The sequence below is a fragment of the Camelus ferus genome, chromosome 18 (genome assembly GCF_009834535.1).
Source record: "Camelus ferus isolate YT-003-E chromosome 18, BCGSAC_Cfer_1.0, whole genome shotgun sequence".
NCBI lineage: Eukaryota > Metazoa > Chordata > Mammalia > Artiodactyla > Camelidae > Camelus > Camelus ferus.
The window spans coordinates 32,207,640-32,235,199 of NC_045713.1; the positions used below are offsets into that span (position 1 = coordinate 32,207,640).

General features: G+C 36.1%; 2 protein-coding genes and 1 long non-coding RNA gene across 3 annotated transcripts in view; 1 reads left to right on the forward strand and 2 right to left on the reverse strand.

Moving 5' to 3' along the window:
• Positions 1-15,913, reverse strand: part of LOC102508612 (ATP-binding cassette sub-family A member 3) — a 122,752-nt gene extending 106,839 nt beyond the window's left edge. The window contains exons 1-4 of the mRNA XM_032460897.1: positions 15,424-15,913; positions 7,528-7,651; positions 6,938-7,190; positions 1,968-2,095 (exon numbers count right to left, since the gene is read on the reverse strand). Of these exons, the coding sequence (XP_032316788.1) occupies positions 1,968-2,095; positions 6,938-7,190; positions 7,528-7,587 (441 nt within the window). The 5' untranslated portion in view covers positions 7,588-7,651; positions 15,424-15,913. The remainder of the gene's footprint in view (positions 1-1,967; positions 2,096-6,937; positions 7,191-7,527; positions 7,652-15,423) is intronic.
• Positions 15,125-27,560, forward strand: part of LOC116657606 — a 32,333-nt gene continuing 19,897 nt past the window's right edge. Inside the window, exon 1 of the long non-coding RNA XR_004312780.1 lies at positions 15,125-15,189. This is a non-coding gene — a long non-coding RNA (uncharacterized LOC116657606). The remainder of the gene's footprint in view (positions 15,190-27,560) is intronic.
• LOC106730764 (ATP-binding cassette sub-family A member 3-like) overlaps positions 16,837-27,560 on the reverse strand; it is a 104,914-nt gene continuing 94,190 nt past the window's right edge. Inside the window, exons 28-32 of the mRNA XM_032460895.1 lie at positions 26,107-26,294; positions 25,435-25,605; positions 24,853-25,043; positions 17,593-17,666; positions 16,837-17,190 (exon numbers count right to left, since the gene is read on the reverse strand). Coding sequence (XP_032316786.1) covers positions 17,050-17,190; positions 17,593-17,666; positions 24,853-25,043; positions 25,435-25,605; positions 26,107-26,294 — 765 coding nt within the window. The 3' untranslated portion in view covers positions 16,837-17,049. The remainder of the gene's footprint in view (positions 17,191-17,592; positions 17,667-24,852; positions 25,044-25,434; positions 25,606-26,106; positions 26,295-27,560) is intronic.

Below are 27,560 nucleotides of genomic sequence, written 5' to 3' on the forward strand. Positions count from 1 at the left end.
TTACAGAATTGTTTCAGATATTTTAAGTCCTTTGCATGTGCATTTACATTTAGACCTGATAAACAGGAAGTGACAACTACTGTAAATGCCCTAGTAAGACATCTGCTTACCAGAGGCTGAGAGAAGCAGGAGGCCTGAGAGAAGAAATTGAAAATGCCTATTAAATTTCAGCTAAGGATAACACTCTACTAATCAAGAAGGTTATGGTTCACCTAAACAGGTGAGCAAACTAGACCCTCTAAAGTGTACGTCAAGAGTGACTAAAATCTAGAATGTGAATGTGTAAATATTTCCTTCTATTAAAACCCTTTTGTTGAAATACCTACAGTAGTGTCTGTGCTCCCATATGAATTTTGACTAATAGAAATATGGACAAGTTATGATGAAGACAGGTTATGATGAAAAGACAGAAAAGGAATGGGTGTGGAAGTTGAATGGGAGTTCATAGCAGCATTCCTACAGTAGAGAAAAAGTGACCAAAGGCCTAGAAGCAAAAAATAATATGGTGCATCTGGCAGTTAAGTATTGCTGCAGCAGAAAGAATGGTTAAGGAGTGGCAGAGATATCCAAGCGCTAGGATACTGATAGCCATGTGCCTTGTGCAAAGCACTCTGGACATGAGCCTGGAGCAATGGGAAGTCACTAAGGTCTTTTTATCAGGACAGTGATCATCTGTGAGGTTTACGTGGATCCTTGTGGCACTTGTAGGTGTCATCTGAGATGTGGGAAAGCTGGTAGATATTAGAAGCTCTATGCTTTACATCGAGTCATCAACAGAGATCAAAAGGTTTGTTTAAAAATTCATCAAAGTAGACCACGCAGCATGCTGTACGTTAGCTCCCCAGTACTTACTCATCTTAAATATTCTCACCACACACACAAAATGGTAATTCTGTGAGGTGAAGAATAATGTCAACTAACCTTATTATGGCAATCATTTCAAAATATATACATGTTTCAAATCATCATATTGTACATAGTAAACTTACACAGTATTATATGTCAATTTATCTCAATAAAGCTGGGTAAAAACAGAACAAGCTCCTGGACACAAAATTTGGGGAATTTCTGATGTCAGAATTCTAGTTCAAATATCTGGGGACACAAGCACAATCAGCAATGAGAATGAAACTTGAAACGTCACTGAAGACACTTGGAGCCAATGTAAATTGTTGAACCTAAATCCATATCAGCATATGGATAATTCTGACTTAGTAAATGGAAGCTGGCACAGATGAATAGAGTCATGGAAGGATGGGGCTCACAGAAAAAATATGTACTAACCTACTAGTGGTTTTATTAATTTTGCCTTCTACTGACGAGCATCTGTGATCTAAAGAATTTGGCTCCAGGTCTAGCTGTTGCAGATTGCCCTTTTATTTTCATCACCACCAGGATGGAACATCTGTAAGATTGACTAAGGAGACACCAGGGTCAAAGCATTGTCTCTTTCTCTCCTCATGGGCTATGCAGTTATCAGATTCTTTCTCAGTGCCTATAAATGTCCTAATCTGAATCAATGTGGCTGAGCCTTAACAGTTTTCTCTAGAGATTTATGAAATGACTTAAATTCTGTGTTTCATTCAAAGATAAAGGATCTTTCCATGCTTGCTTGTCTGTTAGTGAAGATGCATCTGCTTTGAGGCTTACCTGTTTTACTACCCCTTGTACAACTTAGAAGCACTGCACGAGTAGTTAGAGTGTGCCATTAATCTAAGGTCTTGTGAGTGGAAGATGCAGTTCTGCCCTTATCAGCATGATGCAGTAGGTAAGAACACAGAAATTAAAGTTACTCAGATCTGGACTTATATTCTTGCCCTATTGTATACCAGTAGTTTGAACTTGGGAAAATTAGTTTCTTCACTTATAAAAGAGGGTTAATATGAAATTCATTAAAACCCTGGAAACTGGAAGTGCAATTACTAGAAAGCTATTTATGTAGAAATCTTGGAATACAACTTTCTCACCTGAAGTGGCAGAGGATCACCACTGTTTTTGAAGTCACAGTCAAAAACAATGGCAGCCAGCACTTTGTAAGATCCATAGTCATACTTAACATACTCCTCAAACTCCGATTCAGAAGAAAAGCCTTGAACTGTAGAGAGACAAAATTGTTCACTTAAGTAAAACATCAGATTACCCTTCTGAGAGAGGAGATATTACTTTATATGGACAAAAGCCTATCCAAATAGTGTAAACTTAAGGCCACGGTTTCTCAAATATTGGTATCACAATTACTTAATGGATATTTGGGGTTCAAAACAATTTTAGGTATTAGCCACTGTGGGAAACAGTATGGAGATTCCTCAAAAGACTAGGAATAGACTTACCATATGACCCAGGAATCCCGCTCCTGGGCATATATCCAGAAGGAACCCTACTTCAAAATGACACCTGCACCCCAATGTTCATAGCAGCACTATTTACAATAGCCAAGACATGGAAACAGCCTAAATGTCCGTCAACAGATGACTTGATAAAGAAGAGGTGGTATATTTATACAATGGAAAACTATTCAGCCATAAAAACCGACAACATAACGCCATTTGCAGCAACATGGATGTTCCTGGAGAATGTCATTCTAAGTGAAGTAAGCCAGAAAGAGAAAGAAAAATACCATATGAGATCACTCATATGTGGAATCTAAAAACATAAATACAAAACAGAAACAGACTCATAGACATAGAATACAAACTTGTGGTTGCTAAGGGGGTGGGGGTTGGAAGGGATAGACTGGGATTTCAAAATGTAGAATAGATAAACAAGATTATACTGTATAGCACAGGGAAATATATACAAGATCTTATGGTAGCTCACAGAGAAAAAAATGTGACAATGAATACATATATGTTCATGTATAACTGAAAAATTATGCTGTACACTGGAATTTGACACAACATTGTAAAATGATTATAAATCAATAAAACAATTTTAAGGTATTTTATAAAATTTTACTACAATTTTAAATAGTAATCATTATAAAACACACGTAAAGATAAATCACTAGTGATCAGGGAAATGCAAATTGAAATCACTATGAGGCACCATTTCACATCCACTGAGATGACTATAATCAAAAAGACAGATAAGAAGAAGTGCTGGTGAAGATGCAGGAAAGTTGGAACCCTCATACACTGCTGACCAGAATGTAAAATGGTATAACAACTTTAGATAACAGTGTGGCAGTCCCAGAAAAAGTTAAAAACTAGAGTTACCACATGACCTATTCAATCCACTCTTAGGTATATACCTAAGAGAAATGAAAACATATGTCTACATAAAACCTATAGATTAATGTTCACAGCAGTATTATTTATAATAGCCAAAAGGTGGAAACAACCTAAATGTCCATCATCTGATGAAGGATATACCAACTAAATGTAATGTATCCACACATACAATGGGATACTTTTTGGCAATGAGCAGTTGTTATATATATATATAACACATATACCACCCCCACCCCATGTAATGGAATACTACTCAGCCATAAAAATAATGAATTAGTGCCACCTGCAGCAAAATGGATGGACCTGGAGATCATCATACTAAGTGAAGGAAGCCAGAGAGAGAAAGAATACCATATGATGTCCATTATATGTGGAATCTAAAAAAAATGACACAAATAAGGGACAGAAAACAAACTTACAGTTCCTATGGGGGAAAGGAGTAGGGGAGGGATCAATTGTGAGTTCAAAATGTGCAGATACTAACTACTCTACATAAAATAGATAAACAGCAAGGCCCTACTGTATAGCACAAGGAATTATATTCCAAATGTTATAATAGCCTATAATGAAAAAGAATGTGAAACGAATAAATATATATTTATATGTAAATATCTGCATTGCTATGCTGTACACCAGAAACTAATACAATATTGTAAATTGACTATACTTAAATTAACATTGATTGTGCTAATGTTACCACAACTCTGTGAATATACTGAAAGCCACCGAATTGTACACTTTAAATGGGTGAATGTATGGGATGTGCATATATCTCAAAAAAGTTGTTTTAAAGAAATTAAGATAAATCAGGAGGTGATCACTTTAAACTGTGCTTTAAAGGAAAACAAATCTAATTTGTTGATTCAATAGTTGTACATATATATATGTATATATATGTGTGTGTGTGTATGTATGTATGTATGTACATATGTATGTGTGTGTATATACACATATAAATAAAACAGAGGAAAGAGTAGTTCAAGATTGATCAGTAGAAACTGCCTAATCTGAACAATAGAGGAAAAAAAAAGGTTGGAAAAAAGCTGAAGAGAACATCAACCACCTGTGTGACAATAAAAATGTTGAGCATTTTTCTCATCTTAGTCCTGGAAAGGAGAAAGAAGGCTGTGTTGAAAAACAATTTAAAGAAATAATTACTGAATAGTCCCCAAATTTCATTAAACTTACAGATTCAAAAGGCTCAGTGAAACCAAAACAGAATGTGAACCACAAACAGAATAAGCCAAAAGAAATCTACGGACACATCATAATCAAACTTTTGACAAATAAAGTCAAAAAAAAATCTTGAAAGGAGCCAGAGAGGAATGACACTACTTATAGGGAAAGGAGGATTCATAAACTGCAGGTTCTCCAGAAATCAAGGAGATCAGAAGAAAGTGGCAAATATTTTTTAAATGTTGAAAGAAAATAGTGTCAACCCAGAATTTTGTACCAAATGAAAATAACCTTCAGGAATGAAGTTAAAATAAAGATTTTCTCAGATGAAAGAAAATGAAGAGAATTCATTACTAGTAGACCTGCTCTAAAAAATTGTTAAAGTAAGTTTTTCAGAAAGAAGGAAAACAAGAAATCTTTTCTTTAAAACATTTTTTATTGAGTTACAGTCATTTTACAATGTTGTGTCAAATTCCAGTGTAGAGCACAACTTTTCAGTTATACATGAACATACATATATTCATTGTCACATTTTTTTCCCACTGTGAGCTACCATAAGATCTTATATATATTTCCCTGTGCTATACTGTATAATCTTATGTATCTATTCTACATATGCCTGTCAGTATCTACAAATTTTGAACTCCCAGTCTGTCCCTTCCCACTCCCAACCTGGGAAACCACAAGTTTGTATTCTATGTCTATGAGTCTGTTTCTGTTTTGTATTTATGTTTGTTTTTTTTTTTTTTAAGATTCCACAGATGAGTGATCTCATATTGGTATTTTTCTTTCTCTTTCTGGCTTACTTCACTTAGAATGACATTCTCCAGGAACATCCACGTTGCTGCAAATGGCGTTGTCGGTTTTTATGGATGAATAGTATTCCATTGTATAAATATACCACCTCTTCTTTATCGAGTCATCTGTTGACGGACATTTAGGCTGTTTCCATGTCTTGGCTATTGTAAATAGTGCTGCTAGGAACATTGGGGTGCAGGTGTCATTTTGAAGTAGGGTTCCTTCTGGATATATGCCCAGGAGCAGGATTCCTGGGTCATATGGTAAGTCTATTCCTAGTCTTTTGAGGAATCTCCATACTGTTTTCCACAGTGGCTGCACCAAACTGCATTCCCACCAGCAGTTTAGGAGGGTTCCCTTTTCTCCATAGCCTCCCCAGTATTTGTCATTTGTGGATTTTTGAATGATGGCCATTCTGACTGGTGTGAGGTGATACCTCATTGTAGTTTCGATTTGCATTTCTCTGATAATTAGTGATATGGAGCATTTTTTCATGTGCCTATTGACCATTTGTATGTCTTCCTTGGAGAACTGCTTGTTAAGGTCTTCTGCCCATTTTTGGATTGGGTTGTTTTTTTTTTTCTTATTAAGTCATCTGAGCTCCTTATATATTCTGGAGATCAAGCCTTTGTTGGTTTCATTTGCAAAAATTTTCTCCCATTCCATAGGTGGTCATTTTGTTTTACTTATGGTTTCCTTTGCTGTGCAGAAACTTGTAAGTTTCATTAGGTCCCATTTGTTTATTCTTGCTTTTATTTCTATTGCTTGGGTAGACTGCCCTAGGAGAACATTTTTGAGACGTATGTTCAGATAATGTTTTGTCTATATTTTCTTCTAGGAGGTTTATTGCATCTTGTCTTATGTTTAAGTCTTCGATCCATTTTGAGTTTATTTTTGTGTATAGTGTAAGGGAGGAAAATAAGAAATCTTAATCTTTAGAAGGAACTTCGAACTTTGAAAATGAAGGAAGAACCACAGCTATGGTAAACATCTGGGTAAATAATTTTCTCTCCTTAAGTTCTTTAAAAATATTTGTGTGAATTATATCATTTTCTAGTGAAGTTTTCAACTTACATAGATATGAAAGCTAAAACAAAGTGGGAAATATAAAGGGATCTATAAATTGGTAAACATCTGACATTATGATAAAGTAGTAATATGACAGTTCTAAGTAACCTATGAAAAATTAAGTATGCATATTTAACTACAAGAGCAACCACTAATAAAATTATATATCAGAAGTCCAGTTTATCAATTTTTTTCTTTCATGGATGATGTTTTAATGTCATGCCTAAGAATTCTTCAACTGAGCATTACAAAGATTTTCTGCTATGTTCTATCCTAAATGTTTCATCATTTTACTTTTAGATCTGTGATCCATTTTGATGTGATTTTTGCATAAGGTGTGAGATTTCATTGTTTTAGCCATTAATGTCCAATTGGTCAGTATTTGTTTAAATATTTGTTTTAAAGATTATCCTTCCACTGAATTCTTTTGCACTATTGTTAAAAAATATTTTGGTGTGTTTGTGTAGATCTACCTGTGTTTATTCTGTTTCTTTGCTTTGCATGTTTATCCTTCCACCAATACTACACTGTCTTTATAACTACAGTTATACATCTTAAAATTGAGGAATGTGACTCCAACTTTATTCTTTTCTCCCTCATTGTTAGCTCCATCAAAAATAACAATAAATTAATAATAAGCTTTACAGAAAACCTTAATTTCTAACCTTTTATACTGATGTTTAGATTCCTCTTCACATTTTCAGTGATCTCTTTTACTACATGAATATTAGAAGGCACATAAATCAATTTCCACTCTTCAGGATTTTGGAGGAAAGAAGGCAGAGTACTGATGGGTTGAGAGGTAAAATTGTAAGGTCCAGTAACATTCATCTCAATAATTGCACGGAATAGCAAAAGCATCATTGGAAACACCAATATTGTTACGACTTCCAATATTAAATTAAAGAACTTCCTCCTCTAAAAGAGGAACAAAAAGATCATGTTAATTAACTTAAGAGTACATATTCAGTGCAAATGGTTAGTTCTATTAAGTTTCTCTCAATTTCACTCTGAAACAGCCAGTGTTTCCTGGACTATCTCACATCATCCCTCCAGCTCCCCTCCCAACTTTCTTATAGGTCATTCTATACTATTGATTAACTCAGCTTAATAGATTTAGAAGAGCCACCTACAGTCCAGGAATTGATTTTTCAAAAGTGTGCACGTGAGCATGTGCCCACTCACACCCACACACAAAATCTGAACTGCAACAAATAGGCATTTATGAACATTTCCTGTGGATACTTTTACATACCTTTAAGGTAAAATTTTTCCAGAGGAGCACTGCAAATTGCCTGAGTGCCAACAAATCCATTCTTCTACAAAAAGTGTATATTCAACTCCAGAGATGGAAAAAAATTTTTTTAATGTGAAGTTACCTAATAATGTAAACATCAAGCAAATAACAGTATTACTTCTTTATCCTAATTTTCTCCTTAATCTGTCTCAAATATTGAGAGCAAGAATAATACATATTTGAAGTAAAGAAAATTAAATTACTGTTTTTCTATCCAATAATTTCCTTAATATCTAGAAAGTTCTAGTATGTTTAAAAAACAAAGAAATAGAAAAACTATCCGTAAGATATAGTTCTATTTCTCCAGATGGCATAAGCTAATAGGATCTGATATTGCTATTTCAGTTTCTAAGACCAGATGGCTTCACAGGTGAATTCTACTAAATATTTAAAGAATTAACACCAATCCTTCTTAAACTTTTTCAAAAAATAGAAGAGGAGAGGAACATGTACAAATTCATTTTAGGAGGCTAACATTACCCTTACACAAAGCCAGACAAGGACACTATATGAAAAGAATACTGCAGGCCAACATCCCTGGTAAACAAAGATGCAAAAACCTCAAATTATTTGAGAAAAACAAATTCAACATCACATTTAAAGGCTCACACATCACGATCAAGGGGACTTATCCCTGGAATGCAAGGATAGTTCAGCACATGCAAATCAATAAAAGTTATATAATGTGTTAATAGAATAAAAAAAAATCATAATCATCTCAATAAACACAGAAAGAGTATTTGACAAAGTTCAACATCCTTCAGTAATAAGAAACACTCAACAAATTGAGTACCCAAGGAAGGTACTTCAACATAAAAATGTTCATATATGAGAATTCCACAGCTGACATCGTACTTAATGGTGAAAAACTGAAAGTTTTTCCTCTTAAATCTGGAGCAAAGCAAGGATACCCACTATTGCCACTTCTATTCACCATAATACTAGAAGTCTTAGCGCAATTATACAAGATAGAGAAAGAAAAGAGATCCAAATCAGAGAGAAAAAAGTAAAATTGTCTCTGTTCATAGGTGGCATGTTCTTGTACATAGAAAACCCTAAAGATTCCACAACACAAAAACCTATTGGAATTAATCAAACTAATAAAGCTAATCAAATGAACTCAGCAATGTTGCAGGACACAAAAATCAACATGGAAAAATCCTGTTTTTACAGACTAAAAACAAGCTATCTGAAAAGGAAATTAAGGAAAATAATTCCATTTACACTAGCATTAAAAAATAAAATACTTAGAAATAAACTCAAGTAAGGAGGTCAAAGACTTGTACGTGGAAAACTATGAAACACTGATGAATGAAATTAAAGCAGACATAAGTAAATGGAAAGAAATCTTGTGTTCATGAATGGGGAGACTTAAAATTGTTAAAATGTTCACACTACCTAAAACAGTCTACAATATAATAAAATCTCTATAAAAGTATAATCCTATTTAAAAATCCCAATAGCATTTTTAACAACCAAAGTAGAAAATCCTAAAATACATATTGAACCGCAAAAGACCCGAAACAGCCAAAGCAATCTCAAGACAGAAAAAAGCTGGAGGCATCACACTTCCTGATTTCAAAATATCTTACAAAACTACAGTATTTAAAGTAGTATGGTATGGGCATAAAAACAGACATACAGACCGATAAAACAGAATAGAGTTCAGAAATAAAGCCACACATATCTGGTCGACTGATCTTCCACAAGGGTGCCAAGAACACACAATGGGGAAGGATAATCTGTCCAACAAATGATTTTTAGAAAACTGGGCAGCCATATGCAAGCATGAAATTTGATTCTTTTCTTACATCATACAACAAAAATCAACTCAAAATGGATTAAAGATTTAAACCTTAAGACTTGAAACTAAAATTTCTAGAGGAAAACATAGGAAAAAAGCTTGTTGACATTGGGCTTGACAATGCTTTCTGAGATATGATACCAAAGCATTAGCAACAAAAGCAAAACTAGACCAGTGTGAAATATATCAAACTTTTCATGTTTATTGGGCATTTGCATGTTGTGTTTTGTGTGGTGCCTGTTCAAGTCTTTTACAAACTTTTATTAGGGGGAGGCAACATTTTCTTATTGAGAAAAGTGTTTTTCACATATTCTAGCATATATTCCTTTCAAAATAAATATGAGAAATATCTTCTCCAGCTCTACAACTTGCCTATTTACTCTCTTCAAAGTATTTTTTGCTAAGTAAAGCTTTTACTTTTAATGCAGTTCAATTAAATAGGTTTTTGTGTATCCTGTTAAAAATATGCTTACTCCAATCTGTTCTTCTATATTCTCTTTTAAATGCTTTATTGTTTTTCTTTTCATCTTTAAATCTATTCTCCACTTAAAATTGACTTTTATGTTTATTTTATAAAGAGGTTAAGGTTGAATCTTTTTCATGTGAATATCCGACTCAGTATTAATTATTTTATTGAAAAGATTATCTTTCCACCACTATACATAAAAGAAAAAAAATTCTACTAATTAAAATTGAAAAGCAAAGCAGGACACAGAAGAAGAATAGAAAATGAAGGACAATAAAAATGTAAAAATTAAGATGGTAGAATCACTCAAATAGGTTAGTAATCACAAAAAATGTAAATGGATTAAATCTGTTAATAGAAATAATAAATTTCAATTTTGAAATTTAGCTAAATAGTGTTTATAAAGGGCCATATCTAAACATAAGAATATGTAAATTCTAAAAGTAATGCTGGGAGAGCTATAATAGTTTGTCTTTATGACAAAAAAAAAAAAAAAAAAGACTTACCATACAATAAAAGGCTCAATTCACCAGGGGATCTTAGCAATTCTATACCTATGTGCATCAGATATCAATACTATACTAACATATACTTGTAACATAGTCTAAAAACATATAAAATAACTTCCATACAAGTACAGGGATAAACTGATCAATCAACCATCATATTGAAAGATTTCAATACAATTTTCCAAGTTTTTGACAGGTTAGGCAAACAGAAAAATATAGACGATTTAAACACAACATAATTAGGAAGTTGATCTCATACATATATGCAGAATACTCTACACAACAACTAAGATTGTTGCTCAAGCACACATAAAGCATTTATAAAAACTGATCATATTCTAGCCATAACAGCAACAGCCCCATAAATTTCAAATTGCCAGTATCATACAGAACACAGCCTATGATCACAACTGTATTAAGGTGGAGTTACATAAAAAGATGAGTTAAAGATTCCTGCAGATTTAGGTATTTAAAAAATACTTTTAAGCAGTTCATCTGTCAAAGGAGAAATTAGAGGGAATTTAAAATACATAAAACCAACTGATAGTAAAAATTCTACATCTCAATACTTGTGGAAGATAACTAATGTTATACTTAGATGGGAATGTATACTTTTATTTCCTATGTGAAAAAGCAAAAGAGGTTTAAAATAAATGGTCTTAGGATACAATTTAATGAGTTAGAAAAAGAACAACAGAATAAACACAACTAAAGCAGGAGAAAAGAAATAAAGCTAAATGCATACATATATGAAATAGAAAACAGAAATTAATAGAGAGAAATAATAAAAGCAATATATATATTTAAAGAATAGTAAAGTAAGCAAATCTCTCAGTGAAATTCATCAAGATAAAAAGGAAAGTATAAATAAATAATATTCAGAATGTAAAGGCAGACATAACTACAAATCTAGCAGGTAAGAAAATAATATAGGTCTACCTTCAGGAAGAGGAGAATAAGTTATTCAAAGTACAAGCAGAAGTTTGAAAAAGTTATGCTAAGTACAAGTAGAAGTTTGAAATTTGCGGAGGTAGGCCTAGCATTGGGGAATCTTTACTCCTAGATATTGTCAATTCCTGAAGTGCCAGCCAAGAGACTGGGAAGCTAAGCAGCTGTTTTGAGAGCCTCATGTAGCAGAGTGACCAAAGTTAAATTCACAGACCTGGGTTGAGGGTAGGTTGGGAAAATTTCCTTCCTTTGGGCTGCCAAGTTAAGGTAAACTAGAAGTAGGCTGCACATTGCAGATACTGAAACAGAGCTCCAAAGCTGCTCAAGCTCTGAGATTTAACCAAGGTGCCAGATAAAAGCAAACAAAGAAACAAAATCTCTCTGAAGGAATTAAGAAACATCTCAAATCAAATTATTTCTAAAAACCAATTTCCAAATATAATTTCTATCATATAATATAAAATAACCATAGACAGGAAAATAAGATTACATGAATGAGAAAGTAAGAAGCAAACACAAAACCACTTCAAAAGGTTCTGTATGTGAGCCTTTCAAATAACTATAACTTCTACATTCAAAAAGAAAAAAAGACAGGATTGAGAATATGAGAACTGGAACTATGACAATGGAATGACAAATTTGGAAAACAGCCAAATAATTCTAAAATAGAAGACTATCTCAGCTGAATTTAACCTCGATGGATACTATAATTGCAGATTTGATACAGCTGAAGAGAAATAATTGGTCAGGAAATTTTTTCAGAATAAAATACTCAAACAGAGAGACAAATAGACAGAAAAATAAAGAATACAGTGACACAGAAATAGTCATAAAATTTAATGAATACATAACTGGAGGACAGTATAAGTAGAAATGAAGAGAGGTAACAAATGAAGAGAAAAGAGCTGAAATTTTTCTGAAATTGTTGAAAAACGTAAAATTACAGGCTCAAGATGAACCCCAGGCAGGATAAATGAAAACCTTTCTACACTTAAGTACATAACAATGAGGCTACCACAGAAAACAGACAGATGACCTTCATAAAAGCAATGATAAGACTGTGACTTCTTTGAAAAACACGGAAACCAACAGAGACTGAAATAAATATATTCAAACTGCTGCAAGGAAATAACTACCGACTAATTTTATACCAAGCAAAGGATAATTTTCAAGAATTAAGGTGAAATGAAGACAAAAACAAAGAAATACAAGTTGAAAATTTGTCATTAGAAAACAAATTTTAAAAATGCTTAAAGGGACCATTTGTAGAAAGAAAGTATACATATGGAAGACAAAAGATAACAAAACAAGTAAAACAGAAAAGCGTACATCTAAATAATTTTTAACTGCATAAAACCATGTCTGTGGCTGAAGGGATTGAATTATACGTAGAAATACATGAGAACATTAGCAAATAAAAGAAGAACAGAGATAAACAGAGCCTATCTTCTGAGGACTTTGCAATTTCTATGGGCACTGCAAAAGTCCCAATTAGTATTAAACACTGATAGACAAAAGTGCATGCTGTATTTATGAAAAATATTAAAATAATAGCAAAAGAGTGAAAAATACTAAACTAAGAGAGAAAAAAGGAAATAAGATAACTCTATCAAGCAAATAAAGGCTAGATAAGGGAGAAAAAGAAATGTAGAACTGGTTCCACAAATAGGAAATAGATCAAAAGATAGTGACTTTAAAACCAAATATTAAGTATCAGGAATTACACTAAATGATAAAGTGATCTAAATGCTCCACATGAAAATAATAATTGCCAGAGAGCATTTAAAAAAGAAACCCATAAAACAAACATTTCAAGTATCAACTTATTGAAAGGTTGATAGCAGATGGACTGAAAAAAATGGACCATGCAGACCCACTAACCAAGGGAAAAAATGGCTGCATGGTCTCATGCTAGATCAAAAAAAAAAAAACCTTAAGGAAAAAAAGAGTATTACTAGATGAAATTAAGATTTGATTCACCAGAAAAACATAACAATCTCATATATATATAATGAAATATATATATATTTCATATCATGGGCTCAAAAGAGACTAAAGCAAATGTTAGCAGATACGCAGGTAGAAATAGGGAAAACAATAATAACACAAAGGGAGATTTTAACCACCTTTAGTGCAACAAAATAATCAGACAAAAATCAGTAAAATTATGGAATCTAGTCTTCAAATCTAGGATTTCTGCAGACTACGGTAAGAAGCTTCAACAGCAGGCTTGATTAAGCAGAGAATCAGTGATTAATAAGGAGGTCATTTGCTACTAATTAGTAACATGAGAATGTATGAAAATATACAACATGTTGGTAAAGTATACAGTCAAATTCAGAACACTGTAGTACTGTAATATGGAGGTCTGTTAATTATTTAACTCTATTATAAAGGTTTATAGGACAAAAGTATTAACTATAGCTACAATAATTTGTTAATGGACATATGATATAAAAGAGGTGAAGTGTAACATCAAAAACATAAAATATGGAGAGGAGAAATTAACAGGATAGAGTTTTTGCATGTGATCAAAGTTAAGTAATCAGCTGAAAAAACATTGTTATATCTATAAGACCTTTTATGTAAGACTCACAGTAACCACATAGGTTGAATTTACAGTACATATACAAAAGATAAAGAGAAGGATATCAAAGCATGTTTAGAGATTTTAAATGTTATCACGACACACACCAAAAATGCTAACTATGTGAGGTGTTGAACCTATTAACTAACCTTACTATGGTAATCATTTTGCAATAGATATGGGTATCAAATTATCATACTGTACACCTTAAAGTTACATGTTATATGTCAATAATATCTCAATAAAACTGAAAAAAAAAACCCATGATTGCATTCATCTTTTTATGGGGTATTGCCACATTCACTCTGGGAGGTAAAATACTCCAATGACTACTATGCTCATGGGATTCCTCACATTTTCTCCTATTTTAGTGGTTCTTGGCCTCATTACAAGAGAAAACGGATTCCTCTCAAAATGTAAAGAGGTTGGTATAGACTCTTGTTCATTTTTATGTACTGTAGTATCTAGTACATGGCTTTGAACATTATTTTGAATTTAGGCAAGCATTTCTGAAGATCTAAATTAAGACTAATCTTGACCAAGAAGGGCATGGCAAGTGTCTTCTGCACATGGGGCAATGGTAAAAATGGAACAGAGCAGACAAACCAAGCAGACTAACAAATAAACAACCAAAAATCCAGTTTAGGCCATTGCCAGAGACTTGTAAAATCAAATGATTTTCCATGAATTTTTAACCAGGCAGTGAAGGGCTTACTTACACCATTTCAGATTTTCCAGATACAGTGATGCCAGCTACTGTTGTGCTTTCCTTCAGGATAACAATATGGATTTTATATAAAATTGGACATCACCATAGTTGGTATTTAGTATATATCTGCACAATAAACAATATAGAATTCCTCATTCAAAAAGCCTCAGATCAAAGTTATAAACAGCAAATACCACTGAAGCCAAGTTCCAGAATGCAAAAATCTGGCAAAAATAGCTTCTGAGGACTCTGGTGACTGGAAAAACATAGTTTTAAATTTCAATTTACTTTCCTTTATCTTGTGACCCAACCCACTTCCAATCTTTATTTTCTCCAGAGAAGAGATCATACCACAAAGAGCAAGAAGACAGTGTTCCCCTTTTTAGAGAAAATAAGAGATTTGGGATAATCCACGACGAGGAAAAGTAAACTTTATTTTGCCTGTTGTCCCGCCTCACAGTCCCCTAGAAAGTTCTGTGAGGTCTAAAGGTAGAGGCGTCATGACCCTTCCTCCTGAGTAAACCCCCAAGCAGCGGCAGTATGTTGTGGGAGAGGGGGCGACACGGAGGGACGAGGCCGTGTGACTAACAGACTGGGGTAAGTAATACGGGATTTTGTGAGGGTTGTCTTCTGGTTTAATTGTTTTGGGGGGAGAAAGGGTTGTAGACGGTTTGTGTGTGACTTTTGGAGGGGAGGGAGGATGCGTAGGACACGCACTTTCTGGCTCTGAGCGCAGGCAGTGGGGTCGGCCTCCAGGAACTCCGCGGAGCACCTGGCTGAGCAGGGGAAGCTGGCGAGAAGGAGCAAGGGCGCGGAGGTCCGAATACTCACCGCTCAGGCCTCTTAACCGCCACCGCCTCTGCCTTTGTCTCCGCGGCTGAGAAACGTGCGGCGACTCCGGCGCAGGGCCTCCTCCCAACGCCCTCCTCGCAACCGGCCCCGCCCCTCCCCCGCCCCGCAGGTTTGCGGCCGCGCGCGGCCACCGCCCCTTCTCCGCGCAACCTGCCCGCGCCTAGTCCGCGGCTCGTCGCACTCCCAGCCCTCAGCCCCAGAGCGCCCTCCCAATCCTCCCACCTTCCCAGAATTGGCCAGCCCTCTCCGCGCACTGGTCCCTCGGCCCCTGACACCTCAGAGCCTGCCCTCCTTCCCCACTGCACCCCTCGTGCACCGCCCAGATCCTGAACGCCCCACCTTGGCGCCCCTTCGCTTACTCCCCAGGTTCTCTGCCTCTGGACCCTACTGGACGACCCCACGAACCTCCCAAGTCTCGCCGGCTCCTTCTCCCTCCTGTGTCAACGTCACCATCAGCGGGCCCAGTGAGTGGTGGCAGAAAGTTTAAGGATAGCCAGTGGCTGCCCCATCCCCTCACGCCCAGGATTGGTGGTGTTTAAATAGAAAATTTACCGCGTCTTGCAAATCCCCACCGGCGGGCTACCCAAAAGGTCCCCGTCGTGAAGCATAATACACGCAGTACACGCGGCCCTTGCCCCCGCATGCGCATCCCTTCCTCCCCAGCAACTCTCCACCCCTCCACCTCTGCCCTTGACCTCTTGGCGCGGGAAAACCGCTGCCACTCGTCTGAGCCCTCAGCCAGTCTTTCAGTAGACCCCACCTCCAGACCTTTCTCATGCTCCCCAGTTTCCTCGATGCTTGCTCCTCTTGGCTGACCCCACCCGAATACCCAGCTCCAGTGTAACTTAACGAGTCACAGATTCTGCATTCTGACTATCGAAGGATAAATCCTCTGTCGGCTGTGCCAGATATGTATCATTTACTGCCTCTCCGCGCCAGAGCTAGGCTCTTGAACTGACAGGTTAACGTTTATCAGGAGAGGGCGCTGGAGGAGCACTGCAGGGCAACGGGCTTAAGGATGTTCTCCTAGATTCTTCCTGCTCTTACCAGCAGCAGACGTGGAACTTCACTCCCCCTCCCTGAACCGCTCCCCCTCCCCCCTTAAGTGTGGATTCCCAGTGATTCACGGAGGTGACCCACCAGCCTGCCAACCCCAGAGAAGAGTTTCTTGCTTCCCAGACCCAGCCAAGGTTCCCTGTTGGCCAGCCTAGGCAGCCTGTATCCACTCCACCTCCCCGGGGGGCGGCGGGGGCGGTGGGTAATTCCTGCTTGCTCAGCACGTGTGGAACAGCATCATTTCTGGATGTTTCTGTTCAAACATTCAGAATACTCAAGAGTAGGTTCTTGTCCCCAGTCTGATAAACGTAGCTCTTTCATATTTTCTAGGAGAGAAAACAAAAATTTTCACCAAATTCCTTTAGATTTGCACATGCTGGATACACAGGCTGCTGATGTAAATCTACAAAGAAGGGACATGTGTTTTCCTTTGTGGGACTGTTTATTACATAAACATATGTACACTGAGATACACACATAGGAACGCCACTCCATGTATCCAGGTGTAGTAGAGGAGTCTAAGGAAGACATAACAGTTGGAACTGAATCTCATGGCACCTTTTGTTGATAATCATCTTCTGTGTACTGTAGGTTAGCAAAGCTCAGGAAGACTTGCTCCAGCGTAATCTGACTGATGGAATAGTCTTCTAAATTGAATTGCTCTTTGGCCTCCTCCAAAATACCAAACACCTTTAGCAACAACAATAACAAAAAGTGCAGTTATCATTGCAGTCCTCGCTTCCAGCCTCCAAGCCAGATGTGCCTCTTCCACTTCCTGCCACTGCTGCCAAGTTAATGGTGGAGGACAAAAGGCACAGAAGAGGGAGATGAGAAAATGGACAAATAGATAATTGAAAAACTGAGAGAAGGCAGCACTCTCTCCTCATTCTCTTGATGGACAAGGACTCACAATGGGATTTAGGGAGCAGAAACCAAGCAATTAAACTCTAGGGGTGTTTGAAAAGTAACCTAAAGACTCTGCTCCTCCTGCATTGCCAGAATTCTGCTCCACATGCCTGAGTATCTAATACTTCTCCCATCACTGGTGCTTTCTTAACATGTAATGATAGAAGGGAATGAATTTACAGTCACCTTTCCCCAGGTATTGTCCTTGCTGGGGATGTAGTAGTTAAGGATCCTTTGATTCTCCTGCTTTAATACACTACCTAAGAAAGGAAAGATAGGATGGCTGAATCATCTGACAGATTTCTTTTAAAATTGCCAAAATATTGCTGTATATACGTAATTATATGCCATAGAAAGGTGAGTGGATGTGGCTAATACAAAAGGGGACATGACTGAATATCCACTCTCTTTGGTATGCATGATATGGTTAATTCTTTTCAGCAGATTTATTCCTGATGAAAGTCTTATTATGTGGAGTTCATAGCAGTTATTGAGGGCAGGCTTTTGGGCACAAAAAATTGTCAGCTCACATGCCCAATGTAAAAAACCTGAGCCTTCTACAATTCTAGTGTTACTGTAAGACTTTATTTCTGAATGTAGTCCTGAAAATATTAACTGGGAGGATTTTCACTCTTGTGTGAGCATGTATGCACGGACAGTGTGTTTGATGGGGAGGAGAGCAGAACAAGGCCTCCTCACTCTGGGCATGATTACACACCATGTGAAAGAAGAAGTCATACATATAAATCACCCAAATCGGGCCATGTGTGCCTGTTTCTTTCACAGGTGAGGAAGAACACACTGGGACAGTGCAGGGGAGAGGGTGGTATCCATTTCTAATTTAGAACAAACAGATACGTTTACACTTATCAGGCAAATTTGTGTATTATTGCAAATTGGATTAACTGGGATTAAAATGTTTTAAAGAAAAACGTACATGTTTATAATGCTAAGTGGCTTTTCTTAATATGCATTTTAATGCATGTATTGTCTCCATAGTCACATAAAGCTCTTTTTTGTGTGTATGAAATGTTTTAAACACTGAATTTAATGAAATATTCAAAGCAAACACTGATGAAACCACCTCATTAAGGTCAAGTGACAGTAACCTGGGCACATGTGCCACTTCCCAGCCTCTATGCTCCCAAAAAATAACCAATACCTTCATTGTAATTTTGGACATTTCTTTTTTAAATGTCTCCAGGCATGTACCCCTAAAAATTTAGGTAGAATGTTCCTACTTTTGAAGTTTGTGTTAATAGAATCATCTAGTGTATATTCTTTTCTTTCTTCTTTCTCTCAGTGTAAGATTCATCCATGAGGTTGCATAGAACTAGAATTCATTCATTTTCCTTTTAAACAGTAATCTGGTATGTGAATATTTCATAATTTATTTTCCATTCAGCTATACTAATAGACATATGGGTTATCTGACAATTGTGAGTATTGCTAACTTAAATATTATTTTAGTTTTCTTGCCACAGGTGCATGCAAGAAACTAAGGTACACCTGTAGGTGGAATTGTTGGGCCATTGCTCTTTTTAAAAGTGGTTATACCAACTTCAGTTTCACCTGTATGATACAGCAAGTCAGAAAGAATGCCACTCTCACTGTTACTGTAAGAAGGCTGGATAAATTTCAAATTATTGGCTTTTCTTAATCCCATCAGTTTTCTGATGGGGCAGACTCAGGGCAAATAACTAACCCCATATGGGGTTGGGGGTGGAAGATAGGCATCTGCAGACAGCATCAGGATGAGAGCATTTGCTTATACAAGGTAGACACAGCTGGATGGCATAAGCTGGTGAGAATATAAAGCTTAAAAATTTTAACAAATCACTAAAGGTTGAGAACGGACTAGCAAGACAGTGTGAACCTCATTCCTTTGTTTTTAACCTCTCTAGTTTAGGTTTTTTTACTACCTTTTTTAAAATACACATCAGAAAAATAGATTTGCTCATTATCTAATCTGAAATTTTTTTCACTTAATGAAGGAATTAGCCTATTTACATTTATGGAAAGTAACAATATATTTAATTACATTCCTCCAATTAAAAAATTATTTATACATATACATGCATAGTTATAAACACAAATATAAATATATAAAGTATGTGTGTGTATATCTTCATCATGTAGTTGGTTCTCTTTATTCTTTAATTTTTACAATTCTGATACAGAAAATACATGTTTTTGTTCTAACAGTAAACTTCATGCTAATATCTTTATGCTGATACCCACAAATAGTCCCTTCCTTTTAAGATACTGTCTTTTGTATCCCTAGTAAGAATGACATTGGATATGCTAGTAACCTCTTACTGCCCTTCCCATCATCTAATTCACAGTAGCACCTTTTTATTTCCACTTAACACCTAAATGGCATTCAGTAAGCATACTACTTTCCATGTATCCTCTGCCTTCTTCCCTACCGTTTTTGATAACTGTTATTTTATACACATTTCTAAAACATATTCTTTTACATAATAATCTATCACTTGGATCCTCTTCATTTAGGCCTCAGTCTAGAGGTAAAAAACATTCAATGCACACCTTTAGCTCTTATGCAGAAACTTCTTCAATTATTTCTCAGTCTATGTGAAATTTTGTTTGTAAGTCTTCAGGGAGAGCCACTGGGAACAATAGCCACTGAATTCTTATGTGTTCATAACTCTGTGAATTTTGTTCTTGAAATTCACTTTGTCTATATGTCAGATCTCTGGCTTGCATTTTTCTTATCATAGAAAGTTTGACACAAAGTCTGAGGTCAATATAAATTTCTTTCCCTTATAAATTTTCTTTCTTTTCCTTGTCTTTTAATCTGGATATCCAAAGGTCCCCCAACCTTTATTGCAATACAAAATACAATAGTTATATTGGAATATTCCTTGACGTTGACAATGTTGGGTCAATTTTCAGGTTGTCCTTTGAATAAGTAGGTTTGTATTATCTCAGGAAATGTTCTTGAATGATAGTATTTCAGTATTTGTTCTCTTCTATGGCTTTGCTTTTTTTTCTTTGTGGACTGTTTTCATGGTTGTGTTGCTTTGTCTTTCCTTGCCTCTCTCTTATTTTCTCTCTCGAATGCTTGCCTATATTTCTGGTTGATGGTTTTCTGTTTCCTCCTTTCCAGTCTCCATGTCCCTTGTACTTTCTATGTTGTTTATTTGTTCTTAATAGTGAAGTATTTCTGAGATGTTTACTTAAAAAATTCTCTCCAGCACACTAGCTGTCTTTGTATATCACTGTGTTCTCTACTCATCTAATTTTTTTCTAGTACTTCCATGCATGCTCCTTTTTATTTTTTAAAATTTAAATATAAAGTCAGTTTATAATGTTGTGTTAGTTTCTGGTATACAGCATAGTGATTCAGCCATATATATATATATATATATTCCTTTCCACATTCTTTTTCATTATAGGCCATACAAGGTATTGAATATCGTTCCCTGTACTATACAGTAGGACCTTGTTTTCTTTTTAATCTATTTTATATATAGTAGGTAGTATCTGCAAATCCAAACTCCCAATTTATCCTTCCTCCTACTTCTCCCCTGATAACCGTAAGTTTGTTTTCTATGTCTGTGACTCTGTTTCTGTTCTGTAAATAAGTTCATTTGTGTCATTTTTTAAGATTCCACATATAATTGATATCATATAGTATTTTTCTTTCTCTGACTTACTTCACTTAGTATGGTAATGTCTAGGTCCATCCATGTTGCTGCAAATGGCACTATTCCATTCTTTTTTATGGCTGAATAGTATTCCTGTGTGTGTGTGTGTGTGTGTGTGTGTGTGTGTGTGTGTGTGTACATTTTCCTTCTCTCTAAAGAACTTTTTAAAAAAAACATATCTTGCAAAGCAGGTCTACTGGCAAGAAATATCTTCAATTTTTTTTTTTTTTTTTTTTTTTTTTTTTTGCCTGAGAAAGCCTTTATTTCTCCTTCACATTGAAGGAGAATTGAAGTTTCTTTGGGTACACAATTCTATGTGTGTGGTTTTATTCTCTCAACACTTTAAATATTTCACTCCCTTTTGTTCTTGCTTGCACGGTCTCTGAGGATGCAAGTCTTATCTTTGTTCCTCTATAGGTAAGGTGGCTCTTTTCTCTGGATTCTTTCAAGATTTTTTTTTCTCTGATTTTATGTCATTGGAAAATGATATACCTAGGTCTCATTATTTGTTTGCTTGTTTGTTTGTTGGTTTATTTACTTTTGGCATTTATCCTGTTCTCTGAGCTTCCCTGATTTGTGGTTTGGTGTTGACATTAATTTGGGGGAGATTTTCAGTCATTATTTAAAATATTCTGTTCCTTTCTCTTTTTCTTTTTCTTCTGGTATTTCCAACATTGCGCATATTACATTTGTTTTTGTAGTTGTCTTACAGTCTTTGGATATTTTGTTCTTTTTTTTTTAGTCTTTGTTTTCTGTGCTTTTTGTTTTTGTGGATTCTACTGGTAGATCCTCTAGCTCAGCAGTTGTTCCTTCAGCCATGTCTAGTCTACTGAAGAAGTCAATTAAAGACATTCTTCATTCTTCATTTCTTACGGTGTCTTGGATCTCTAGCATTCCTTCTTAGTCCATCCATCTGCCAGCCCACATTGCCCATTTGTTCGTGAATATTGTCTGCTTTATCCACTGTAGCATAGCCCTTAGCATATCAATCATAGTTGTTTCCAGTTACTGGACTGATATTCCAACATCACTGACATGTCTCGTTCTGACACTGCTCTGTCTCTTCACATTGTGTTTTATGGCTTTTGGTGTGATTTCTGATTTTGTGTCTGATTGCTAGACTTCCTTGGAAAAAGGAACTGCGGTAAATGGAACTTCAATAATCTAGTGGTGAGGTGTGGGAGAGAGGGAGTGTTCTATATCCTGTGTGAATATCTCAACTATTCAGTGAGTCTATACCTCTGCACAGTGAACTTTACAAGAGGTTTCTCACTTTTTCCCCGCTTTTGTGGAACAAGATGGCCAAGAGTTGACTGGAGCTTCCCCAAGGTCATTTAGGCTCTGAAAATACCCCAGCCTGTTAGCTTCTACTTAACTAGTTTCCCCTGAGGGTAGGTGTTTTACAAAGAAAAGAGTCCTATGTCTTTCAAAATGGTTCCTTTCCCCTTCTCCCTTCTGGAAGCATGAGGGGATTTTTCTTATACTTTCTCTGGTAGCCGGGTCAAGGTCCTGGGGGTAAATATCACAGTATGTGGGAGACCCCCCAGGACTGGGTCCCCTCGAGTTGCTACCTCTTGGAGTTGTCCACACAGCACCTCCAGCAATTCAATTATAATTCAGGTTTTCCCACACTGGCACTGGTTTCCCCTTGAGGTTTCTGCTTGTTATTCTCTGCTCTGGTAACCCATGAGTCCCTGTGTTTGCCAGTCTCTCCAATATTGGCTGCAGTGGTTTGCCCTGTGCCCTTACCTCTTTTTCAGATCCTAGAAGAGTTGTTGATTTCTCAGTTTGTTCAGGTTTTTACTTATTAGGACAGAGCATCAATTTCCAACATTTTCACATGCTGGACTGGAAACCAGAACATTTGTTCATTTTTGGAGGTCCTTCCTTATTGTGGGAATCTTAGGTTAAACTCACATGGCAGTGGGCCCAACATTTTACCTCTTATCTTAGTTCTGGTATTGGAACTTGCTTCAGGGCTAACCAGCTTCTGAGTTTTATTATTGTCACTATCAAGTATCAGCTTGTTAATTTTTCTTTCTGTTTTGTTTTAGTTCTTTGAATTTTCTCATTTTTTTTCCCTGACTCGAAGCAAATGATTAAAAGTAATTTTACTTTATGTTTTCCAGTGTGTATTTTTATTTTAACAGCAGTACGTTTCTGAGAGTATAATCTGTCATGCTGTAGAAAGAGGAACTATTTTCTTTGTGGTCTTTTAAAGATAATGCATGATCTTTTAAATTCTTTGACCCTAAACAGAAGCATTTAATTAAAATAATCTTTCAGTTTCTATAGATAATCTTAGACTGAAATGTACATTTAAGCTGCCTTTCACATATTCTATTTTGTTCTTTCCCCCTTTTCTGGATAATCTTTGCATATAGATAACATACAGGTTCCTTTCTATTCTGCTCTCTTTAAATGGGGAGGTTTTTTTTAAAACAGCTAAATAGTATGGGGGAAAGATCGCCAAATCAGCAGTCTTCCATACGTAGTTTCACAGCCAAGCTATTTTGTTCACTTCCTTTAAGACAAGTTTGTCCTCAGTTCTTCTTGTGTCCTCTCTCACCTTCAGGCTGAGTAGGATGTTGAAGTGGCTCACAGGGTATATGATTCTGTGTGGTTAATTCAGTGTCTTCAACACTGTATGCAACAAATGCTCCATAAATCTTACCATATGAATGAATGATTCAATGAATATTCAACTGCCTAATGAACATATTTATCTGAATTTCTAGGTATAATTAATATAATTAATACGGAAGTAATTATCTTTTCCACATAGTGGTTCCTCCTCTTGAGTTGCCCATTTCAATATGTATATCCATTTCTTTTTCTTCTTCTTTTTTTTTTTTAGCTAGGACTTTTGGGTTTTTGTGCTTTTTTGAGGAGAAGGTAATTAGATTTGTTTGTTTGTTTGTTTGTTTGTTAATGGAGGTGCTGGGGTTTGAACCCAGGACCTTGTGCATGCTACGCATGTACTCTACACTGAGCTATATACCCTCCCCCCTTGTATATCCATTTCTTATCATTTCTTCCTCTCCATTCTGACAGTCACTTCCTTAGTGTATACCAATACCATGTATTGCTTTACCATTGTTATAGCCTCCATGGTTTTAATCTTGCATCATGACCATCTGGCCACCACATTGTTAACAGAGTCATCATTCAACTTAGAGACTAAGCCAGTCAAACTTAAAAGACTTACCATATCTCTGCTTAACAATTAGAATAAAGTAGTGGGGGTAGAAATAAATAGAAGCTGGCTGTAAATTACTGTTTACCATGGGCACAGAGAGGCACTTACTGAAGTTAGCACACAAAAGCAGAATAATTCATTTTTACGTCACACACTGAGATTATTTCCTTGAAAGGAGAAAAGGGAGTTTATTGTTCTTGTTTGCATTTCATAGGCATTTCCTGTCTCAGGAGTCAGGGAAAGGCAGAGGATACATGCTCAGAAAAGGGAAACCTGAAAAATTTTCATCAAGCGTAAAAAATAGAGACTTAACCTCAATAATTTAGCTCCAGATAAATACACCTGAACACATTTATCTTACTGGTTGGTTCCTACAAGAGACTGGTGAGAGCCTCTGCTATTTTGAGAAAGCTTCTTAGCATAATCAGGAATAAATTCATAGAAAAAAACTATTCCCAAAGGAGCCTAATTGAAAATAAACATCAGTAACTCACAGCAAAAAGTTAATTATTACATGCAGCAGCACAACATACGTGACTTAACACAGTTTTCACAAGCCAACCCTACTTCTCTTACCTGGGAAAGTTGTTGCAATGAATTCTTTGAACTCCGCTAGTTTATCTTCATTTTCATCAATCTTAATCTTTGCTGTCAGAATATATACGTTACCAAACTTGTTTCTGAGGTGCTGAGGGCTGCCCAGGCACTTGAACTGGCCCTTTACCATGATGGCCAGCCTGGTACAAAGCGCCTCACATTCTTCCATGCTAGGGGCACAAAGGGTACAAGGCTGAAGAGACTCCCTTTCAGAGGGAGAATTCTGTATTTCAAAACAGAGCTAGGATTATAAGGTAACGCTTGTAGTAGAAAGCTTGGTATTTTAAGATGATCATCACTAAGACCATATTTGGCAAGAAGAGGTTTTAAAATTCAAAGCAGTTGATTTTTAAGTTCACAATAGGAACAGTTCTCTAACTTCCAATCTTCTACCAAGTCTGGATTTCAGAACTCAACTGAGCTAAAGCCAAGAATCATCATCTGTTCGTAGTCCCTCTTATGTAGTTCACATACTTAGACAACTTCACTGACCTATATTCCTGGCTCTGAATAGTTCCCTCCTATACTCTTCTATCAACCAAGTCTCCCAGTGGGTCATACCTGTGAGAGGTTATGATGATAGCTTTGCCAGTTTTACACATCCATGTAACTGTGTCCCAGAGCAGGCGCCTGGCTACTGGGTCCATGCCAGTAGATGGCTCATCCAGGAAGACAACTGAGGACTTTCCCATTAGGGCAATAGCAGTATTCAGTTTACGTTTGTTTCCTCCACTTTGTCGTCAAAGAAGGAGAGAGAAAGTGGAGGAGAAAGAAGAAATAAGGATATATACATCATTAATTCATAGGACAGAATTAGCTCATATACCCACAATGCTGCTTTGATATGACTCACAAAGGGCAGCAGGCCCAAGTCCAGGCGTGTATATCAACCCATTTTCTTTAAAATGACTTTTTTTGGGGTAATTTATTTTAGCATCATTGTCTTGCAAAATATTTTTGTTTAGAGGACACAAAAAACATAGTCATATATGGATGAAGTTGCTCATTTTTGAAATGCAAAGGCTACAGCTCATGCCTACAAAAGGTTAACTTTATGCAAGTGTGATCTGCCTTATTCCTGACATCCAAACCCTGACAGGACATAAGGCTCTTTCATAGTCATGGCCTCTGTGTGACAGAGTTGTCAGGTTGAGTTTACAGGCATTCATTCTAACAGTAGAAACACAGGTGTGCAGCAGGCAGCTTAATAAATACAGTAGCATAATGTCTCACCTGTATGTGTAGATGTACTTGTCAGCATGGGTTTCCAGGTGCATTGAATGCAAAAAAATTTCCACGTACATGTAAATATCTGGCTCAGGGACCCCCCGCAGCCTGGCATACATGATCAGCAATTCCCGACCTGTCATGTGGTTCAGCATGGGGTCAGATTGAGGACAATAGCCAATTCTTGACCTAATCTGAATCCAGAGGGTAATTCATTAGCAATAGACCCAAGTCAGTTATTCCATTAAACATACAGTTACATGGATGAGATAGAAAACCTGAAGTTTCTAGCCCATGCTGGCAAGGTGATACCCATAGAGCTCCCAACAAGGATTATTTCTTTTTTGGTCTAAAGAATCTTTACAGCTGGAACCCATGGTAGTAGAATGGAATAATAACATCTCGAACTGGAATTTTCAACATATATCTACTGTGCACTATTATGTACCCAAGATAGTTTTTTGTTAGATGAAGATGTCTATTCAAATATCATTAAGAAAGAGCCATTCTATTAAATCAATTAAAATAATGTAGAGGATTTCACTTTCATTAATGGCAAGTAACTTCTATCAGGCCAATTCTCCTACACATAAAAATTGTATGTATATGATATATATGTATATATACCATGTGTTATGATATACATACATATATCATACATATATGTATTTGTGTATATATTTATATATAAATATATATTATCACGTATTATATATTATATATTGTTATATATAATATATTATATATATATATATATACACACAAATACAAAAATAAACATGCTTGACTACATCAAACTGAAAAGCTTCTGCACAGCAAAGGAAACCATCAATAAAACAAAAGGGCAACCTACCAAATGGGAGAAAATATTTGTAAGTTATATATCTGATAGAAGGTTAATATCCAACGTATGTAATGAACTCATACAACTCAAAATCAAAAAGACAAATCTGTTCTAAAAATGGGCAGAGGACCTGAATAGACATTTTTTGAAAGAAGACATCCAGATGGCCAACAGGTACATGAAGAGGTATACAACATCACTAATAACCAGGGAAATGTAAATCAAAACCACAATGAGATATCACTTCATGCCTGTTAGAATGGCTATTATCAAAAAGGCAAGCTATAGCAAATACTGGTGAGAATGTGGAGAAAAGGGAACCCTTGTGCACTGTTGTTTGGAATGTACATTGGTGTAGCCACTATGGAAAACAGTATGAGAGTCCTCAAAAGATTAAAAATAGAAGTACCATATGATCCAGCAATTCCACTTCTGTGTATTTATCCAAAGGAAATTAAAACACTAACTCAAAAAGATACCTACACCCCCATGTTTATTGCAGCATTATTTACAATAGCCAAGACATGGAAACAAACCAAATGTGTTGATGGATGAATGGATAAAGAAGTGGCATATCTATACAATGGAATATTATTCAGCCATAAAAACAGAATCT